This window comes from Anolis carolinensis, chromosome 3 (assembly GCF_035594765.1).
Source record: "Anolis carolinensis isolate JA03-04 chromosome 3, rAnoCar3.1.pri, whole genome shotgun sequence".
In the NCBI taxonomy this organism is placed as follows: Eukaryota; Metazoa; Chordata; class Lepidosauria; order Squamata; family Dactyloidae; genus Anolis; species Anolis carolinensis.
The window spans coordinates 246253282-246274780 of NC_085843.1; the positions used below are offsets into that span (position 1 = coordinate 246253282).

At 38.3% G+C, this 21499-nt stretch overlaps 1 protein-coding gene across 6 annotated transcripts in view; it reads right to left on the bottom strand.

Annotated features, from left to right (window-relative positions):
• LOC103277529 (retinol-binding protein 1) overlaps nt 1–21499 on the bottom strand; it is a 113492-nt gene that overhangs the window by 80756 nt on the left and 11237 nt on the right. For all 6 annotated transcript variants that reach the window (XM_062976553.1, XM_016992106.2, XM_062976554.1 and 3 more), the window contains exon 2: nt 13474–13610. In XM_062976553.1, the coding sequence (XP_062832623.1) occupies nt 13474–13582 (109 nt within the window). In that variant the 5' untranslated portion in view covers nt 13583–13610. The remainder of the gene's footprint in view (nt 1–13473; nt 13611–21499) is intronic.

Consider the following 21499-nt stretch of genomic DNA (forward strand, 5'->3'; position numbering starts at 1 on the left):
GAGTTGTACCAATTGAGGGCCTGACCGTGAACTCCGGACATGGCGAGACGGTGAATCATGCATTCTACCTCTCAGTCTACAATACTGGGTACACAATATACAGCTATCAAGAATTCCCTCAGAATTCTACTAATAAATATACTTACTCAAGTAATGTATTGATATAATTTCTTCCAAAAAGGGCAAGGCAATTTCCAATTTCAAAACACAATAAACAACAAAGTATTACAGCTGTCTTGTTTTTGCATTATTTATTTACCATCAATTTAAGTTCTAGCTTTTTAAAGTTATTTGTACATTTAAACCACCTTGGATGGTCCAAATGTTTCAAATAAATGTGTTTCATTACAAGTAAGGAATCACCTGTCTTTCCAGCAATAGTTCCAATAGTTCTGAATCTTGTACTGATAAAAATACTATCTTTCCATCCACTATAAATACAGTTTGCGTACCTCCTTATCTGAAACACTTGGGACTAGAAGTGCTTTGTATTTCAGATTTTTTATTTTTGGATTTTGAAATATCCAGAACATTTGCACTTATATCTTGGAAATGGGACCCAAGCCTAAACCCGACATTTATTTATGTTACATATTAACCTAATACACATAACAACAGCAGCAGCAGCCTGGAGATAGTTTTATACAATAATTTAAATAATTGTGTGTATGACCCAAGGTGTGTGTACCCCGAAAGCAAAGGTGTCATTATCAGCCACCCAAGTGGACAGCTTTGGATTTTGGAGTATTTTGTAATTCCGGATAATAGGTACTCAACCTGTAAATAATTAAACTCTGCTATTCTGTGCTTTTCTCCCTCAAAGGTGACCCAGACTAGGAAAATAAAAGTGAAATATTAGAAAAGAAGGGGTTAGCTTCAAACTGCATATGACCAGGTAAAGGAGCAAATATATGAGATCTGGCAACCTGACAAAGTGGAAGGGAAAACAAATCTTAGTGGCTATGCAGTAATTGCTACAACCTGTTTCATTCCTGCAAATTGGAAAATGAAAATTATGTTGCTTTGTAAGACCCACAGATAATTAATAATCACATCTAAAAGCTATGACTTTTCCTTGCTGATCAAGAAGACTGAAATGCAAGAACCATTGCCTTTCATAACTGCAAATTTCACAACAGGTGTAGGATCCCGATCCAGTCATGATTTCAGCCCTACAATTTCACAATGGTTAGAGCTGCCTCATCAAACTGCTCTTATTAGGTGAGGGCATTATATGAAACACAGAACTCTTTTTGTTATATTTTAACTAACTGTAAATTAAAAATCCAGCAAAATATGTCCCAAAGAAGACAATGCCTAATGTGTTCCTTCCCGTGTGTATACATGCAACATTGCATGATAAATTAGCAATTTCCTTATCTGCCTGAATTCTCTGAAATTTGCCAAAACACTCAGGGCTGACAGAGGCTCTTAAATATTACCCAGTATATTTTGGAAGCTGGGACAACCATATATAAACTAACCATGACAGATGATTTTTCTAATCTATTTTTAGTAGGTCCCAGTAATGGGCACTCTAGGCTCTGCCGTAAAGTAATTTATGGCCCCACTTCAAATCTACACTTTAATAGAAAGTGCAAACCCTTCTATTAAAGTGAAAAACTGAAGTGAGGCCATAACATTGCATCATGCTTATCACAGACCAATTACTCCAGGTCATACTGACTACAATTACAGTTAGAAAGCAGTCTCCTGTTTTCAGTCTGGGGAGAGAAATAAAAATATTATTGAACGGTGTGCTGACTCTGCAGCATCTTGAAATATTAAATTGGCCATCTTGAATCTGAAAAAATCTGGCCATTGTCTTTCATACTAAGATTATCTGATATTACAAAAACATTATCTCTATCATTCAATACATGAAAATTGGGACATAACAGCTAAATAACACCAGAGTCTGGTCAAGATATTAAACTGTATTAATGAGGAAGAACACATAAGCTAGAAGAAGCTGTAACAGTTTGCTCTTGCTTTAATCTACTGAGAAGGGAAATATTCTTCCTCTCTAATTTTTGAACTATGAACTCAGTGAACGATAGGAAGACACAGAAGAATACAGGGGAGAATTTTAAACTGTGAAAGTTTCCAAAAACTGACTTACTAACAAAAGGATATAAAGGAATCCTAGCCTTTCTAAGGACCCTTCCATACTGCCCCTACATCCTAGGATCTGATCCCAGATTATCTGCTTATCCCAGGTTTTCGGGTTGTGGGTTAATCCAGTTTAAAGCAGATAAACTGGGATCAGATCCTGGGATGTAGGGACAGTGTGGAAGGGGCCTAAGGAGGAGATCTAAAGACTGGGAGCAGCTATCAAGAATACCCTCTTCTTTGTTCTCACCAAATACGTCTGAGAAGGGTGGTGGGACAGAAAGAAGGGCTTCTCCAGATGATCTTAAGAGTTGTAATGAGATCTTAAAGAGAGATCTGGTTCTTCAAATATACTCCAGCAACTAGTGAACTAGTTTTAATTTTGCAAATATACTCCTGGTCACTCCTCAAACCTGGGCTTTCAAGCTCAGAGTTGAATCTACAAGTATTCCAAAATTGAGTGTGAGTTTTAGGGGAAGCGTAAATCCACCAGACACATGCTAAATCTGTATTTCAATTGACCATGATTAAGTTTCTATTTCACCACTATCATCCAGTCCTTTAAAGCTACCAGGCACCAGTTGAGCACAGGAACAGCTTCTTTGCAATTACGTGAAAATGAGTAATACAGCAGAATACCACCAGCATACTGGTAACAGCTGGCCCAAAAGATCTGGACCATGTATCCCAGCCATTTCATGTACAGGCAGTCCCCAAGTTACAAGCTTTGGATACCATAGGGAAGAGTTAACACCCATGTGGTGTTTCTTTTGCTCTCTGTGCCCCTGTTAAGATTTCACCTCACTTTCTGTCCATGTGATTACTGGATTTTGAAAAAAAATGGCTTGTTGTGGAGACACCTTTTCTCCATGGTAACTCTTTCAGGAGCAGATTTCCCTTCTTAAGAATAGATTTCTCCAATTTCCTGTTGTCTCACCCCCATTCTTAACTATGAGTTGTTTGTAAGTTGGATTTTTGTAACTTGGGGTCTGCCTGTATATATTAAATAGCATAAGGGAAAAGAGAAAACCTGACGAACTCTGTGGTTCAGTGGTCAAGGATCTGAGCACCACCATCAGAGAGCACTCTGCACGAAAGAATGGAGCCACTGTGAAACAATAGATCAAAGTCCCATTCCAAAGAGGCAACTCAGAAGGATACAATGACTGATGTTAATGAAAGCCTCTGAAAGGCCCAACAGAACTAACAGAGCCTCCCTTCCCCAGCCACTCCAGTTTTCTGTATAGGCTGTCCACCAAGCCAACTAAAGTTGTCTCCATTATCAGACCTTGTCCAGGAAGATATTCAATGAGGAAATATGACTGTGACTAAGCACATGACTGTGACTGAGCTGAATCATGCTTTATTTGTTTGTTTTGGCATGGACACACCACTGTTCAGCTCCCCCAGAGTCCTACAACAGATAAAAATAAATATAAAACAATAACTAGATTAAAAACGTTTTATAATTAAATGACAAAACACGTGTTAAACGTAATTTATTTTCTGTATGCACAATACATTGAAAGATGGGGAATGTTGAAGATTTTAGATGTGATGGGAAATAGATGACATTTCTCAGTATTATATGGCTTTGCTTGGTTAATGAATAGAAAAATATATAATGAATTTATATATTTAGTTTATGTCTTACAACTTCCCCATAAGCTCCAGAGGTTTAAAGGAGACAGTGCTTCAGGGTTTAAGAAGAATTATCACAGATTACACTTTAACCTTTTCTTTAGATTACATGGAAATATCTTATCATGCAGTATTTAATTTTCTCAAGTTTCATTCTGTAATAAAAATCTAAGTTAAACTTATGCCAGCAACCACTGTGACATTAATTAAATCTGACACTAACGTGGCAGCTGGGATCAGGCGGTTTCTTCTTATGGTTGCATAGTGGTTGCTTTAAATGTGATGCAAATCCCAAGCAATGGTGGTGGAAGAGGTTTTATTTAATAATATGCAACCTTCCTGTTGCTACTAGTTATCTAGATCTTAAAATGCATTCAACATCTGTTAATGGGGATTAAAGGGTAATTTCCAATGCAGCTGCTATCAGGATGATACCACTGTGCTAGAAAAGATGACATAATTACTGGCAAGCAGGAGACAGCTGGCAAAGACTCTACAGATATCTAAGAAAGGATAGTTTTCAATAAGTATACACTAATTGAGAGGTGGTCAACAGTGAGATTTTGTGTTTGAGACAGCCAATGCAAACAAAAAGCAGCATGATGCTTGGAAAGGATGGTGCACAGAAGGCTTCTTAATAACTTAAAACCATGTAGGGTTTTAAAGGTCTAAACCAACACTTTGTACTTTGCCTGGAAACTAATTGGCAGCCAGTGGAGTGACTTTAGGATAGGTGTAATATGCTCACTCCTAGATGTTCCTGTACCCAATCTGGCAGATGTATTTTGAACCAACTGGAATTTCCAAACTTGGTACAAGAATAGCCCAATGTAAAGTGCATTACAGAAGCCCAACCTTAAGGTTACCAGCTTATGCACTGCCATTTTTAGGTCCTCCAATTATAGGAGAGGTGCAGCTGACATATCAGCAGAAGCTGATACCAAGCTTTTATAGAAACTTAGGGTTCTACAGAACACAGATTGTGCACACAACTACAATTTATATTAAAACAGAATGTGCTTTCATTTGAGAAATGTTTGCCATAGTATTTAAACCCTTACATTAGAACAAACATTCCTTGGATGTCAGGTAAAAGAACAGCAAAATAAAGACAAGAAACAACAGAGCAGCATCAGCAAAAAGCAGTGTACAAGATACATGGTACTTCTGCTCAACCAATGTTAGCAGGGATACGTCTTATATTTGGCAGCTAAAGTAACATTTTTTTTCAGTTGATATGGGGCAGTGATATGTTCTATCCAGGATTGGCTGGAAAACACTTCTAGCTTTGATTTACTTTCATTTTCATTTATTTGAGAATATTTTATTTTGCTGATGGGGAAACTGCCCATGGTTAGCTTGGTGATATGGGGATACCTTTCCCCCTGATTTTTAAAAAATAGGCTCTGGTGCTATAGGATGCATATTCCCCATCTCTGTTCTAACCAGTCACATTTAGTCACATTGGTGGCTAAAGAGAATACAGCCAAGAAAGGAGATTGAAAACAGCTACACGTATTGTAGATATTTAGCCCTAAGTGACAGGCTTTTTAATCCCAATTTTTTTGACCTAGGCCTATTCCATCTTCCATTCTTCCCATTTTGGAATCCAAAACAGTCTCGAAAGGTATTGAAGGTAAAACACATAATTCATTTCTGACCATTTTGACACTGTAAAAAGCAATGCAAGATAATAACAGCACAGGGGAACACGAGGGTCTGAACACATTAGCACTAACAGATTGCAAAAAGATATTTGGCACCATCAGCGCAGTACTAAAAGGCACTTGTAGAACAAGAAATTGAATCACATGATAGAGAGGAAATCTAACCATGCATGACAAGGCATGAAAAGTTAAACAAGGTTTCCCATGAGTAATAATAAAATACAAAAGGGTGTATTATTTTCCTAGCTGCTCATTGGTCTACACTGCATTAAGAAAGTGACTTTATAATACTTACAAACTGCAGGAGCAGAAGACAGAGACATTCATTTAATTTAAGGAGACAAGGTTGCTTAGGGAATAAAATCCTTTACTTAAGAATGGCAAAAAGAGAAGAAAATAAAGGAATCTGTTTGAACTAAAAAATCGGTAGCAAAAATATTTGTTTAAATTTAATTGAAAAATTAATTTGTACTCAGTTGATTTAAAGAGGTGGTGGTACATTCAAGTGACCTATGCAGAAATCTATGTGTCTGCTTGTTTCCTTGCAGACAATGATACTGCACTTATAAAACCATTGTTGTTTTGGAACTTATGTTCAGATGAGTAAGGTATTCTGCATGAAAAAATGAAATGTTAACTTTTTTGGACTACAAGTTCCAAAATCCTACGCTCATTTTCCCTGGACTGTGAAGAAATTCAATAATTTCTTGAATAACTTTGATGCACAGTTATCCTGTTAGATCTAGACCATTCTGTAACATAAACCCCCAATAAAAACAGTTTAGAACTCTATCATGTTGAACTAGCATCTCAAATATCAATAAGACTGACATTCTGATGCTAGATTCATTTCCAGCACCAATATGTTTTCACTATAAGAGTAGTAAATGCACTGTTTGGAAGTGACAACAGTAGATTCTCACTTATCCAACCTTCGGTCATCCAGCGTTCTGTATTTTCTGACTCAGTTTGTCTCCCACTCGGATCCACAGTTGTTTCTCCAGGCAAGCAAGGATCACAGATTTTTAAAAAATCTTCACAGGACTGAACTTTTTTCTGATTTAACTCCTGACAATGTTGTTACTGTAAGTTCATCTCATGCAATTCTATCTTTATTTGTAGTCAATGTTTTAGTAGTCAATGTTTTTGTAGTCAATGTTTTCAATACATTGCAGTGTTTTGGTACTAAATTCATAAATACAATAATTACTACATAAAGCTACTGTGTGTATTGAACTGTTTTTTTCTGTCGATTTGTTGTAAAATAATAATAATAATAATAATAATAATAATAATAATAATAACAACTTTATTTTTATACCCCGCCCCATCTCCCCGAAGGGACTTGGGGCGGCTTACATGGGGCCCTGTTGGATAAAACAATCAAATATCAAAACACAGCAATAAAACAGTTATCCAATAAAAACATCAATTACAGTAAAAACAATAGTTAAAATCAACATAAAACATACAATATTAACACTGGAGACTAATTCATAGAACCCAGGCAAAGTACAACATGTGCCGAAATGGGCCGAAATGGAGAAGGTAATTTCACAGTTGAAATGGACAAAGTGCAATATAGCATTGGCAACACCTCGAGAATGGGGCTATTCTAAAATGGGCAGATAGATCAATCCGACACCAAATTAAGTATCAAAGGCCTTTTGAAAGAGCCAGGTTTTTAAGCTCCTACGGAAGGAGAGGAGGGTAGGGGCCTGCCTGATCTCTCTAGGGAGTGAGTTCCAAAGCTGGGGGGCCACAGCGGAGAAGGCCCTCTCTCTCGTCCCCACCAACCGTGACTGCGAAGGTGGTGGGAGCAAGAGAAGGGCCTCCCCTGACAAGCGAAGAGAACGTGCGGGTTCGTAGGGGGGGATGCGGTTAGGAAATGATGTTTTGGTGCTTAATTTGTAAAATCATAACATAATTTTTAATAAAATAAAATTTTAATAGGCTTTTCCTTCATCCCTCCTTATTATCCAACATTTTTGCTTATCTAACATTCTGTCGGCTCGTTTATGTTGGATAAGCAAGACTCTACTGTATTTGCAAACTGCTTGCAGACAATTGCTTATTTGCAATCATGGGCTTTCCCCAACAACAGAGGTTTAACTATATAATGTTACCCCTATAACTTAAAATAGGGTAATATTACACCTTTTGTGCTGTAACTCAATGCTTCTCTGTCAGGACCCAGGCTACAGAGCACCAATAACCATGCGCAGAGGCCAGATTCTATTTAATATCTTTATTAAAGGAATATATAAAGTCAATAAAAACAGGTGAAGAATATAGTTCAGAAGTAGACCTTTCAGGGAAGGTCAAATATAGTCCAGGAAATTAATGTCCAATATATGATATTAGAGTCCAAAGTTATAATCCAATAACCGAAACACACACTTTGCCTTGCAAAGTGTGGGGAAATGACAAGGTCCTTTAGTCCATAGAACTTGACAACGAGGCTGGAAACAAACTAGATTCTTGGCAAAACAAGGCTTGATACGAGGCAACAAGAAGCAATAAGCAAGAACAGGGTCCGTGGCGAGGTCCGTGGAAACAAGGCAGGCTTGGAACTAGAACAAGGTCCGTGGCAAGGTCCTGGAAACAAGGAACTGGAGTAGCGTAGTCCACACCCGATCTCACTCCTGAAGCTGACGAATTGACTCCGCAAGGATCTCCTTGCGGGTAAACACCTATATAGGATCTTGTTTTCCCGCCAAGGAACACTTTCCCTGGGGAACAAGAAGTGAAACCCATACTATGTCCAGATGCATGACTCCTTAAGATTTCCCAAGGAAAACAGGCTTAATCAGCTAATTGTCTGGCAGCGATTCTGGCGCTTCGGCGATTCGCCTCCCTAGCGCCTCTATCTCGATTATAATTATCCCTACGAGAGAACGGGGGAGAATTCTGCCCAAGGCTTGTTTGGCTGGCTTCTGGAGGGCAAACATCCTGCAGGTGCAAGGGCTCCAATTCTGGCTGAAACGGTGGGAAACCAAAGTTTTCCTCTTCGTCTGCCACAATAGTACTGGGAACGGGACTACATGGCCCATGAGACATCACATTCTCAAGCTATCTGATCAGGGGAACCAGCAGGCCTTCCCCTCCATGTACCAAGGACTGGCACCTTATTTATGTCCATTGGCTAAAACTGTCTCCTCCTTTCCTTAAAACATGCTGCAGATTTCCAGCCAATGGTTTGTGGACAAACACTGATTCACAAGCCACCGCTTTCAAGTAGCATTGGTATAACTATAACTTTCAATTACTTTTACAATTACGAGAGCGTGGCTCCACTAAATAGTGGATGAAGAATATCACATAGTTACAGTCTTGGTTCATACATTGCCTCAAGCTATATTATGGACGTTGAGGTGACACCTAACTGGAATGAAGAGGCATTTTAAATAGCAGAGGCTTGGGGCATATAGCATTAAGATAGGATTTCTTTTTTTAAAAACAACAAGAACCTAGAACATTACTATTCTAGTTAGTTTGAGAACCAAGAAATTAAGAGTTACTGTCCAGTGCTGGGGCTCTACCAGTGTCAAGGGCTGAAGTTGGCATGTTTAGCCTGCAGAAGAGAAGGCTGAGAGGAGACATGATAGTCATGTACAAATACGTGAAGGGAAGTCATAGGGAGGAGGGAGCAAGCTTGTTTTCTGCTGCCCTGCAGACTAGGACACAGAACAATGGCTTCAAACTACAGGAAAGGAGATTCCACCTGAACATCAGGAAGAACTTCCTCACTGTGAGGGCTGTTCGACAGTGGAGCTCTCTCCCCCGGGCTGTGGTGGAGGCTCCTTCCTTGGAGGCTTTTAAGCAGAGGCTGGATGGCCATCTGTCAGGGGAGCTTTGAATGCGATTTCCTGCTTCTTGGCAGGGGGTTGGACTGGATGGCCCATGAGGTCTCTTCCAACTCTAATATTCTATGATTCTAAGTTTATCAAAGAAACACAAGGTGAGCCAAGACCATATTTCCTTAAATGGAAAACTAAAGCCTTGAGTCTTTTTAAGGTCTGGCTAACAAAACAGACAGCCCACAGCTGGAGTAATATGTACAAATCAAGGTCAAGAGTCCAATTAATGCAGAAACTACTACAAAGCAAGAACAATCAGTAGCCAAGTTTGCAGTCCAAAAGTCAGATGCCAAGAGTTCACTCATCAGAGTTACTAAAGCAAGTCCAAAGGTACAAATAGAAATTCAAGTCCATAAATCAAGCCAAAAAGTAAATCCAGAGTTCAGATTCAAGGTTTCAAAATACAACAAGGTCAACAAGGTATAACGGGGTTATAGCAACAGCAGAGTGCAAATTAGGATTATAGGAACAAGATTAAGGTCCAGAATTCTAACTCAAGGTGTAACAGTGCCAAGGTCCAGGACAAGAGTTCGACATTATCTTCTACCAAAGACCCATCTCTTCCAGACCCCTTTTAATCCTGAGTTTCTCATTGCTGCTCAATTCAGCAAGCCTTCACAGATAATCCCCGAAGCCTGTGAAGTTTTTCTCGTAGAGAAGGTCAGATTAACCCCCTCCAAGCTCCCAGCAGCATCCAAGCCAGGCCTAACGAACTGCTGGCTAGGACAGTAACCTAAAAACAAAAGCATCGATTACATTGAGAAAATATTTTGAATCTTGGAACTGGTAAATGTTATTAAAGTAAGTTTTAAAAGTAAGTTTCAAGGCCACTGAGGGCCCATCTACACAGCATTTAAAACACAGGAGTTCCTGAGTTAAAATGGGGGGGGGGGGGGGGGCTACATAACACTAGCAGTAAATCCATACTGATTTGCAGCAACTGACAAAGCACATGGAGTAAAAATGTCCCGTTTTATCCTGATTCCGTCTGGAAAATGTGCATATTTGCATCGCTGTATATCCCTGCACTCATGAAAAACACATTATTTCCTTCTTCCCCCCCCCCCCACCCCGGTGGAGAGTATTCCAGCACATGTCCACTTTTTAAAAGTCTGAAACAGTTGGTCAGCTGATTGTGCTGTGAAACGGACACATAGCTGATTTAAAAGAAGAATGAACGGGGAGCAATTAGAACTCTCTGAAACTCTTTATTTTAAACTTTATAATATTCAACAGAGCTTGAACAAACAATTGGTGAAAGAGAGAAATCCAACGGAATTTTTAAAAATTCCCTCCAATATATGCTGAACCTCATATGTGCACATGCAAATTGGCTTGTATTTATATTAAGATAGTCACAGTCCAGTGCATAATGGAGTGATTTTTTTTTTAAACTTCAGATTTACCAAAGTCATGGTCCACAAGACTATAAATAAAAGAGTAGATAAATCATTTAGTTTGCTGTCATCACAAGGAGAGAGAAACATAAGAACTGTTTTGGATTGAGCAGAGAATAAAGCAGCACTCATGGAGAAATGGTAGAGAGATTGAAACGGAGAAAATCTCAAGGATCCTTTAAAAAGCAGATGAAAGACTGTCCCTCCATCCCAACTGCCACTGTTCTGATCTTAGGAGGAATGAAACAGCAGTGTCTGCTGGACTTAACCCCGTTCCTTGCTACCATATATTTACCTTTATGCCCTATCTTATTTGGATTGTAAAGCCTGGGGGCAATTCAATGATTTGTAAGCTGCTCTGAGAGCCTTTGTGACTGAAGAGTGGGATATAAATACTCTACATAAATAAATATGGATAATCTTGATCTTATTTTGTTACCAAGGAAGCACTTTCACTCAGTAGAATTTAAGAATGTCTTGTGTAAACAGCAGCAACCTGATGGTTCTGCTTCCTTGACTTCATACTTTACAATGTAAACTAAACCAGTTCTGCAAGACAACTTAACATAAAAATAGCTGTCCCAAACTGGCCCCTGGTCCTTTACTCATATAGATGGGATCTGATCACTCTGCTTAAGATCTGTTAGATATGAAACTAGGTAAATGGAATTAACATTCAGATTTATTTGTTACATGAACAGACAATGGTACTACTGAAGATTTTCTCAGAAAAGCAAATAGCAGTTTCAGAGATTTTTTTTGTTGAATCCACTCAATTCCAAGAGTCCTCAAGTTTTCCCTATGTTTATGTGTATATGATGATGATGATGATGATGCAATCCCAGGCAACAGCAGAATTGACAAGAAGCAACTGGAAAAACTTACACAATATAAGTATTTAAAGATTGAATTGCAAAAACTCTGGCACAAGCCAGTAAAGGGTGTCCCAGTGGTGATCAGCACACTGGGTGCAGTGCCTAAAGACCTTGGCCAGAGTAAAAACAATAGGCGTTGACAAAATTACCATGTGTCAGTTGCAAAAGGCCACTCTTCTACTGGGATCTGCACGCACTAATCGCCGATACATCACATAGTCCTAGACACTTGGGAAGTGTCCGACGTGTGATCCAATATAACAGCCAGCATAGTGATCTTGTTTGCTGTATACTAATCTTATTGTGCACGAAATAATAATAATAATAATAATAATAATAATAATAATAATAATAATAATAATAATACAGCTCTACATTCAAACTTTTTTTTAAAAAGGTACTCCTTTGGAAAATGTCCTATTTTCCAAAAGATGTCAAAATGTCAAATACCCCCCCCCCTCCGAAATTGTCCATTATAACAGCACACCTTGTTTTTCTTTCAAAAGCAGCACTGCTTATTGCATTTTTTTATCGCACCCAATAGACAAATGATTTGGAAGTTTTTCAGACAGTTCACAAATAAAGTTTTAATTCATAAGTTCTGTAAATGCAGTGAAATACAATATAAAATCTAACTAAAATTATAAAGGCACAGAACAAAACCAAAGAAAAATTCAAACAGTATCAGAAAGTAGGATTTCAAGAATCCCAAAATCACTAAGTTTTACAACCAAAGCAAGTAAAAAGGTTAGGATAAAAAGGTTTTCATAGGAGCTGGTGTGTATGTATGTGTGTAATTCTTGAAAAGATCTTAGAGACTGAAAAAAAACAACATTATTCCCCAGTGAGTGTCATGCTGAACCATTATATGGGCCATCTTTCATTTCAACAGTTAAAGTAAATACCAATATTAGGAGTTTGGCTTGTCAGCAGTAATTCATATAGCATTTGCTTCTGGTTTTCCTAACCTTTTCATAGATAGTATTCTAAATCTTAACTGTAAGCATCTTCATTGTTTTGGTGTCAGCCGTGTATTTGATATTTGCAATCTGCTGATTGCTCTGTTTCCTGATGCTTTCCAAGCATCCACAGGTAACGCTCTATCTGTCAACAATTCTGAGTCTCAGATTTTTAAATGAATGTCTGCCCATCCCTATCTTGAATTTTTGCTGGTGCTGGAATGAACATGACCCAAAGAACTGTCTGGGTCATTAATTGTTCTGTCCATCTAAGCAGAACATGAACACTACTGAAACACAGCTTTTCTGATGTTTTCTACCCACGTTGTTTTGCTGAAATGTGCTTTCAGATAAGACTTTTATTGCGCAAAATGTACCCCCATTCAATGAATTTTATTGGGAATGGGTCTAGAGGATGACAGCTTCACCTTGTAACAGTGTCATGCCCTCGTCACTTCTACCTTTATTTCTTGACACGCAAAGACACAGAGAAAAAGATGGAATAGCTACACAATATCCTTTTGATTGGACTCCTAGTGAAAGTGCACTGGAAAAAATTCATTGTTTTCCCATTTTTCTTGTTAAAACTGCAAATGGACTATCATTTCTTTAGATTAAATGGTAAGATCAATAAACAGATGTGACAATGCAATTTAACTTTTCCTCTCCCCGTAAAAATGGGGCAAAGCTCTTTTCACTAAGTTTAAACTTGCAATTATCCCACTAAACCATTGGCAAAACTTCACAGTAATGGTGTGAAAATCCTATTTTATAGCTACACGTTTTGTGCCCTTCTTCAGAAGTTGCTAAAACTGCAAAGTTCCTATGTAGCACGCTGTGAAATATCTGGTATAAGTCTTGAACTTTAATTAATGGAACTAAAAATGTGTTGAAATCGTGTGAAATGTTTTTGAATCTCCGAGTAATTCTCACTGATTTTCCAGAGAGGTTTATAGACTGACCTGTTTGATGCAGGTGATCTCTTGCTAGTTCAAACAAACGCAAGTGCATATTTGTTATGGGATTAAAGGAGCCACAGGCAAGAAGGGTGAGAGGTGTCAGATGCTTCATTTAGGCCAGCGGTCTTTAGCAGCAACACCTTAATGGAAAAACAGCAACAATTAAAACAGTCTATCTAGCTAACATATTCCTAAAGTGCTTCTCATAACAAAACTCTGAAACACCAAGGAGTCCATTATTAGAACAACATGACAAGTCAGCAGAATGCATGTTGACTTTTCCCAATCTGAGAACACCCACATATTTTAGGCTAGCATTCTCATCTACCACAATCAGTGTCAGCAATTAAATTATTGTTTTTAAGTGGTTTGTTGTTTAATGGTGATTATAGTTTTGACAGAATGGTGGAATTATTGAGTTAGAAGGGGATTTATGTACCATTAGGTCAAACTCCCTGCTCAATGTAAGATCTTCACCCACAACATTCACAGTAGGGAGCTGTCCAGCATCTTTTTGGAGATATCCAAAGAAGGAGATCTCAACTCCTTTCTGGGTAACTGGTTCCATTGTTAAATTGTGTCCACTTGTAGTGTCAATACATTTCTTTGACTGTTTTGGTAGAAATCTACCCCCCTGTAACTTAAAACTATTAGACCTAGTTCTGCCCTCTGGAACAGCAGAGAACAAGGCTGTACCCTTCTCTTTCTGACAGCCCTTAAGGCAGGAATGTCAAACTCATTGTCTCTGAGTGTCATGGCAGCCTTATGGTTGCCTTCAAAGGGCCTTTTGTAATTGTAAAACTATAAATATAAGTATGTTGCCCTAGCACGAGCCACATAGAATGATGTGGAGGGCCTGCTCTGGCCTGCAGGCATTACGTTTGACATGCGTGCCTTAAGGTATTTAAAGAGTGCAGTCATGTCACCCCCTTAATATTTTTTATACTGACCTTGAATCATCAGGTGGGTAATAAATAATAATAATAATAATAATAATAATAATAATAATAATAATAATAATAATCTTTTCTTCACCAACCTGAACATTCCCAGCTCCTTCATCCTCCCCTCATGTTTTGTTTTCTGGGTCTCTTATCAATCTCTTGCCCTTCTCTGAACTCACTCCTATTTGTTTATATGCTTTTTAATTTGAGGTGCCTAGAACTGAACATAGTATTCTGAATGAGGTCCTACCATACTGGGATGATTAATTCCCTTGAATGGAAAACTATGCTTCTATTAAAGCAGGCTAAGATAGCATTTTCTTTGCTGCAGCCCCACTGCCAGCTCATATTCAATTTATGATCTGCTATAATCCCAAAGCACATTTCAGATGTGGGGGGTACTTGACCGTTGAGTCAAGTACCCCACACCCCTCCATCCCATACCTGTGCATATGGCCTCTGTGGCCTCAATGTCTCTGTTAAATTTTATATCATTTTCAGCCCAGTTGTCTAGTTTATCAAGCTCCTTTTGAATTCTGTTCCTATCTTCCAATGTGTCGGCTACCTCTTCCAGCTTTGTAAAATTTGCAAATTTGGTAAGAATTCCTCCTACCTCATAAGCTACATAACCAATCAAAATATTGAAGAAAGTTGGCCCCAGGACAAAACCCGCAGCACTCCAGACGTCATTCTAATTTGAAGCAACACCAGTAATGACAATTCTTGAAGCAGAGTTTTCCAATGAATTATGGATCCATCTGATTGGGTTTCCATCTATTCCATATTTAGTCATAGTCCAGGTTTTATCTATTTATTAACAAATTCTTTTTACATTTTAATGTGTAAGCTGCTTTAGTACTCCTATGGCAAAAAAAAAACTGGGATAAAAACTAAATCAATAAAATACAAAAAAAATGTTCATGCTGAAATGTAGACTTTATTCAAATGAAAAACAGAGTTAGATTTTTAAAAAGTTCATAGACACAACTACATATAATTCACTTATTTCTGAACTGTGCAACCTACTACAGTTGCATAGCATCCTCAAGATGACTCATAATAGAGGACATCACAAAGTCAAACATTCTGTGCACAAGTAGCTTAGCAGAAAAAACATTTGTCTCCTTCTCCATCCCCATTCAGTATACTTATCCTGTGCACCAACACACAGCTTCTCTACCCATTGCTTCTCTATTACTAATGGGGATCTTTGCTTTCTTAATGAGACTTCAACTCTTACTAGTATGACTGTCTGTGCTGTTGGCACTCAGAAAGTGAGCTCAAAAGACTGGGGCAGCAGTTATATAGGATTAGTGGCTGCTAGCTCCAACCCTGAGCAAGTTAACAACTCAGAAGAGAGCAGATGGCCAAAACCAAACAAAAGCCTCCCCATAAGACTTTAAAAAACAGCAAAGGAGTCAAGGATGAGCCTAAAATCACGGCTCACCTTCTACTCTCTACTCAGAATCCTGTGGGTTTGCAGTTTTGTGAAGCACTAAAACTCTTTGGCTGGGAATTCTATGTACTCTTCCCTAAACTGCAAATCCCAGGATTCTATAGGCTGCTTCCACAGCAGTTAAAGTAGCATCATAAAGCTATCACTATGAGGTATAAATATGTCCTCTCTTCCATTCCTATCTGTTGTTCATGCCCCTCTCCAAAGTGGTCAATACTTCAAGTTCTTAAGCATACTTAGTCCACAGGTTTTTAGGGCTCCCCTGTCTCTGATTACTGTATATTCTCATATTTAAGTCATTTTAGTAAAAAAAATCAACCCCCACCCCCAAACTGGATTGACTATCTACAGGTTGGGGTGAGTACTGTATTCATATATATATAAGGAATGATCCTTTCTTTGAGCAGAGTGGCAAAAGGCAAAACCTTAGTCTGTCCAGGAGAAGATGAAAGAAAACTGATCCACTCTACTCTATCTGCTGTGAATAACCACAAACAGTTATGCCTGCTGGAATTTTGTTAAGTTTATTGGCTTCCTTTGCTTCTTACATTAAATTTTTTCCTTACATGCCCTATTTTTTACTCTCAACTTAGCCATGGGACATATCAAAATCCACAACTTGCCCACCAAATATGCCTCGACTTATACATGTAGTTGACTTATACATGAATATATACAGTAGTTATTTTTCTCTTTCTAAAGATTTTTTGTAATACGTATGCAAGTCTTGGGGCTGACTCATCATTCTTTCTTGTATGTGTGGTGCCATTTTCGCTTCATAAATAATAGAACATACTCAGTCTAAAGATCAGAAATAGAAAGAATGATGGGTTGGGAAGAAATACATACTGCTTCTGTCTGTAAACATGGAGACATTATGGATATTATAAAGAAGACATCCATAGAATTATGGAGTTGGAAGAGATCATAAGGGCCATCCAGTCCAACCCCCTGCCATGTAGGAAAAGCACAATCAAAACACCCCCAAGAGAGGGCCACCCAAGCCTATGTTTAAAAGCCTCCAAAGGAGCCTCCACCACCTTGGGCAAGTCACAATCTCTCAGCCTTAGAGAGAGGCAATGCCGAAGACTCCTGAACATACCTTGCCATGGGTTATGTCAGGATTGTCATAATTTGGACCCAATAATAAAAACTTCAAGTGTTTTCTTTTTAATGCAATTGATTTCCTATAGTGGCCAATTTGCATTTTATTCTCACTGAGAAAATTCTGGTACAAAGTTGTAAACTAATGAAAGCCTAATTAAGAATACATGATTCCGTGAAGCTGCAGCTTTTACTGCAGCATCTGTAACAACAAACACTGTGAATTAAGGATCATTAGGAAAGGTCCTGGGAACAACTTCACTTGCTTTAAGAAAAGGGAAGCATTAATCAAGTTAGCAACACTCTGCTAAGATGAAAATAGGAGTCAAAAGTCAATTTACACCTTTTTTTGTTTTTGTTTTAAATTCACAACACCCCAGAATAAAATTTGCCAACACTTCAGTCTCTCTCTCAAAAAATAGCTCACTGAATTTGTTCCCAAACAACTGCCTCTATTATGCAGGCAAGGTAATAATAACTCTCATGGAAAAGTGCTACAGCATAATAAGCGGGTCACATAATATTTCTTCCATGGATTTGTTGGGAGGTTGACATCAGGGTTGCAAAGTGTCCCTAACTGTAAGAGATGTCCTTTATTTAAAGGTCAGACATCTATTTATGTATGAGCAACCAAGAGGATACCCCATATTTCTAGGTATTGGTTGAACCCTCTGCCCTCAAATTACATGCTAAAAGTGAGTGTATGACAGGGAAGTTTGTTGTGAGTTTGGCTGGTATCCAATGTGAAGGAGCCTTAGGCAGACCTGGCTTCAAGGAAACCAGGTAGGGCTCAGAGGCTGTAAAGAGGGGCCACGGAGAGAACAGAATGTATCAAAAGACGGTTTTGCTTCTGTAGGATTCAGACAGGGTTTGAAATTGACATAGATAGGGATATGACTTGATAGAGACAGGGATTGGAGCTGAAGCAAGGACTTTGGGTTAGAGAAGGAAGGGAGAACTTCCTATGGTTTGGAGTGGCATAAATAATATTTTATTAAATGTTAATGCATTTTACTGTGTTTAATAAACATATTCTTGCTGCTGTTTGAAACCTGTCTATGGCTCTCTATCAAGTCCAAATTGGAGTCAGGCCATGCATGACAAAACTAAAGAATCCATAAAACAGCACGGACACAAGCCCACATTTCCATTCCAGCAAGGAAATAATTGGGAGAATAAGGGCAGAGTTGGAGTTTTGGAACCAACCTAGGTAAAAGGATGTCATAATAATAATAATAATAATAAAAACTTTATTTATACCCCGCCACCATCTCCCCAACGGGGACTCGGGGCGGCTTACATGGGGCCATGCCCAGAACAATACAATACAACAAAATATAATAGAACAACAATCATAGCACATTAAACAACACAATAAAAGAAAATATACATATACAAATATAATCACTTTTTGCACTTCTGACCAAGCAGCACATCCAAGTCAGTGGCAGTATTTTTTTCCTTCTGTGATGGTGGTGGGCTTACCATCAGTTTTCCAGAGGTTTGGCATTCATATTAGATTTGAGAACTTGCAAGCACCTGGAACTCTTCATGAGAGGTCCTCCTCATGAAAATTGACACAGAATTTATGTAGGCTGTCTCACATGTCCCAACTAGATGAACTGAGTATTCTTGATATCTTGAAAACCTGACAACCTAATGGCACTATGTGTTGCTGTAGTTCTCTTTAAAACAATGGTTCTCAACCTGGGGTCCCCATATGTTTTTGGCCTTCAACTTCCAGAAATCCTAACAGTTGGTAAACTGGCTGGGATTTTTGGGAGTTGTAGGTAAAAAACATCCAGGAAAGAAATGTTTTGCAGTTCCTTACACAAGATGCGACATTGTATTTGCACTCATTCGTGGATTTCTTTTTAAATCTGAGATGTTTCAGAATAAAAAAATATTGTTCTCTTTTCCTCCTTTTTTAATTACAACGGCATCATGTTTGAACTATAAAGTATCAAAGAATGGCCCTTTGGCACCAAAAGGAGCAAATTTACTCTTCACCTACCTCAAGAGACCATTCCTCATTTTTTTCAAAAAGCTTTCAGAAGAACTCTAATTAATTTTTTAAAATCTCTACAAATTACTCCCAAACAGAATGGAACAGGCAGCAGTGACAACACCTAGCAAAACTCATAAAGCCCCAAGGAACCAGATTATGAGATCCCATTCTTCTTTAGAACAATCTAGAAGTGCACATGGTTTACATTCTTTCTGTTGTTGACAAGGAGTGACAATCTTTTCATTTTTGCACACGGGCAACATTTGATTTTGACAGTATATCTTGAGGTGTGTCATCATGGATGAAAACTTTTTGAATGGTTCCTAAGATATAGCTTTACTTCTCTGACCTGACCTGAAGTCAGTAAGAAGGGATATGAGTGTGAAGATCGATACAGCTATGTTGACTAGACATTTCAGGGGATGATGGGTCCAAAAATTATGTAAGCAAGAGCCAGCATATGGATGTGAAAGAATCATAGTTGGAAGAGATCACAGTCTAGCCCCCACCATGCAGGAACACACAATGAAACCACCCCTGAAAGATGGCAATTCAGCCTCTGCTTGAAAATCTCCAAAGAAGAAGACTCCATCACCCTCTGAGGCAGCATATTCTAGTCCCAAACAGCTCTTACCATCAGGACGTTCTTCGAAATGTTTAGGTGGAATCTCTTTCCCTACAGCTTGAATCCATTGCTCTGTATCCTAATCTCCAAAGCAGCAGAAAACAAGCCTGACCCCTCCTTAATATGACATTCTTTCAAGTATATAAACATGGCTATCATGTCCTCTCTCAGACATCTTTTCGCCAAATTAAACATACTCAGCTCCCTAAGCTGCCTCTCATAGGCTTGACTTTCAAATCTTTAATCATTTTAGTCACCCTTCTCTGGATACGTTCCTGCTTGTTTTGAATATCATTCTTGTCCAATCTCCTTTTTGTTCAGGCCAATTGGTGGAAGAAAACGAACTTCCTTGGGAAGCGTTCTTGGCACCTTCTGGTTTTCTCTCTTGGCCACATTTTAACACTGCAGCAAGATCTCTGTTTGAAGTGGGTTTCACCAATTTGTTTAATTACTTCTGTGTTCATCACTGAGAGTCTGGAAAGCAAGTTCAGGAGGATGCAATGAACAGATGGGACTGAAATCTCCCTCAGCCATTCCTCATAGGGCTTGGATTCCAGATCTTTGATCCCTTTGGTCATTTTTAAAGCAAAAAAGAAGGCTTCCATCACATTTTGATCTTGTTGGGGGAATGTGGATCAACAGACAAGGTGCCAGCGTTGGAAGGAAAGTTCTCTCACATCACCAGAACCTCCCTCCCCACCATCACAAGCAATAAAGGCAAGTAAGATCACTGAACTACATTGACAAGCTTTTCAAACAAATATTATATCCCTAACTAGTTATGTTTCAGATAAATGCTCTGCATTCATGTTGTCCTCCTATGCCAAAAAACAATTTGCTGTCAACCTGCTTGGAGACTGAGGCGACAAACCTGCTTTTAGCCTGTTCACAGAAAAGTTATCCTATTAAAAAGATATCCATTTCTGTCCATAAGTATTAACTTGAAAGATAGGTTTGAATTTCCATGACAGAGACTTCTAGTAAAATAGGGCTCTTCAGAATCTTTGATATAGCCCTCAGGAAATCTATTTTGAACAGATGCAAGTGCACACACACACACACACATGCTATTGTATTTTAAATAAAGATGCCATAGTACATCATCTGATCAGAGGAAGATACACAGCTGTAAAGTTTATGGCTTCAAAGCAGTACTCTGCAAATACTTCATTCTTTTTGATAGTTGTAAAGCACTGACAATACACCTACCATGACAATGAAGACAAAAAGAAAAATATCCTCCTAAAAATAGACCACTTTGCTCAGTAAAGCTCATAAATTTAACTATCCATGTGGCTCCAGAAATCCCATGAAGAAATAACACATTCAAAACATACCTTACACATGCAGATTCTATTCTATTTACATGGCACATGCATTTCTTATCAAGGGAAGTCCCTATTTTGTCCTGAATCTGAAGGTCAAACTCGACGGAAGAGGAAAACCAGGCATATACATGGCTGCTCTGTTCATATATGAACCAAATAGACATTTTGATTGATAGTTCTTACACTCCAACCTTTTATCATGCAAGCTGTAGCAATCCAAAATAGTTACCATGATACAAAATACCATGTTAGGGAAAGGTGTATCTTTAATATGAAATGTACATGGATGAGAATGCAAAACACTGTAAATAAAACACATGTAACTATTTTAGCTACATATTTTCAAATATACAAAAATACATTTTTACAATAAATTGTGCAATGAGTATTCCTGGATCACTTATATTTCTATAGTGCATCAATAATAAATGATGTTACCAACGACCAAAGAAGGATCTCCTGAAACAGCCAGTAATCGGAGACATTCATGATTAATTACAAGAATCTACAATAAAGTGCTGTGTCTGCATTTTAATTTATGAGCTCCTGGGTGTGCCGCAAAAT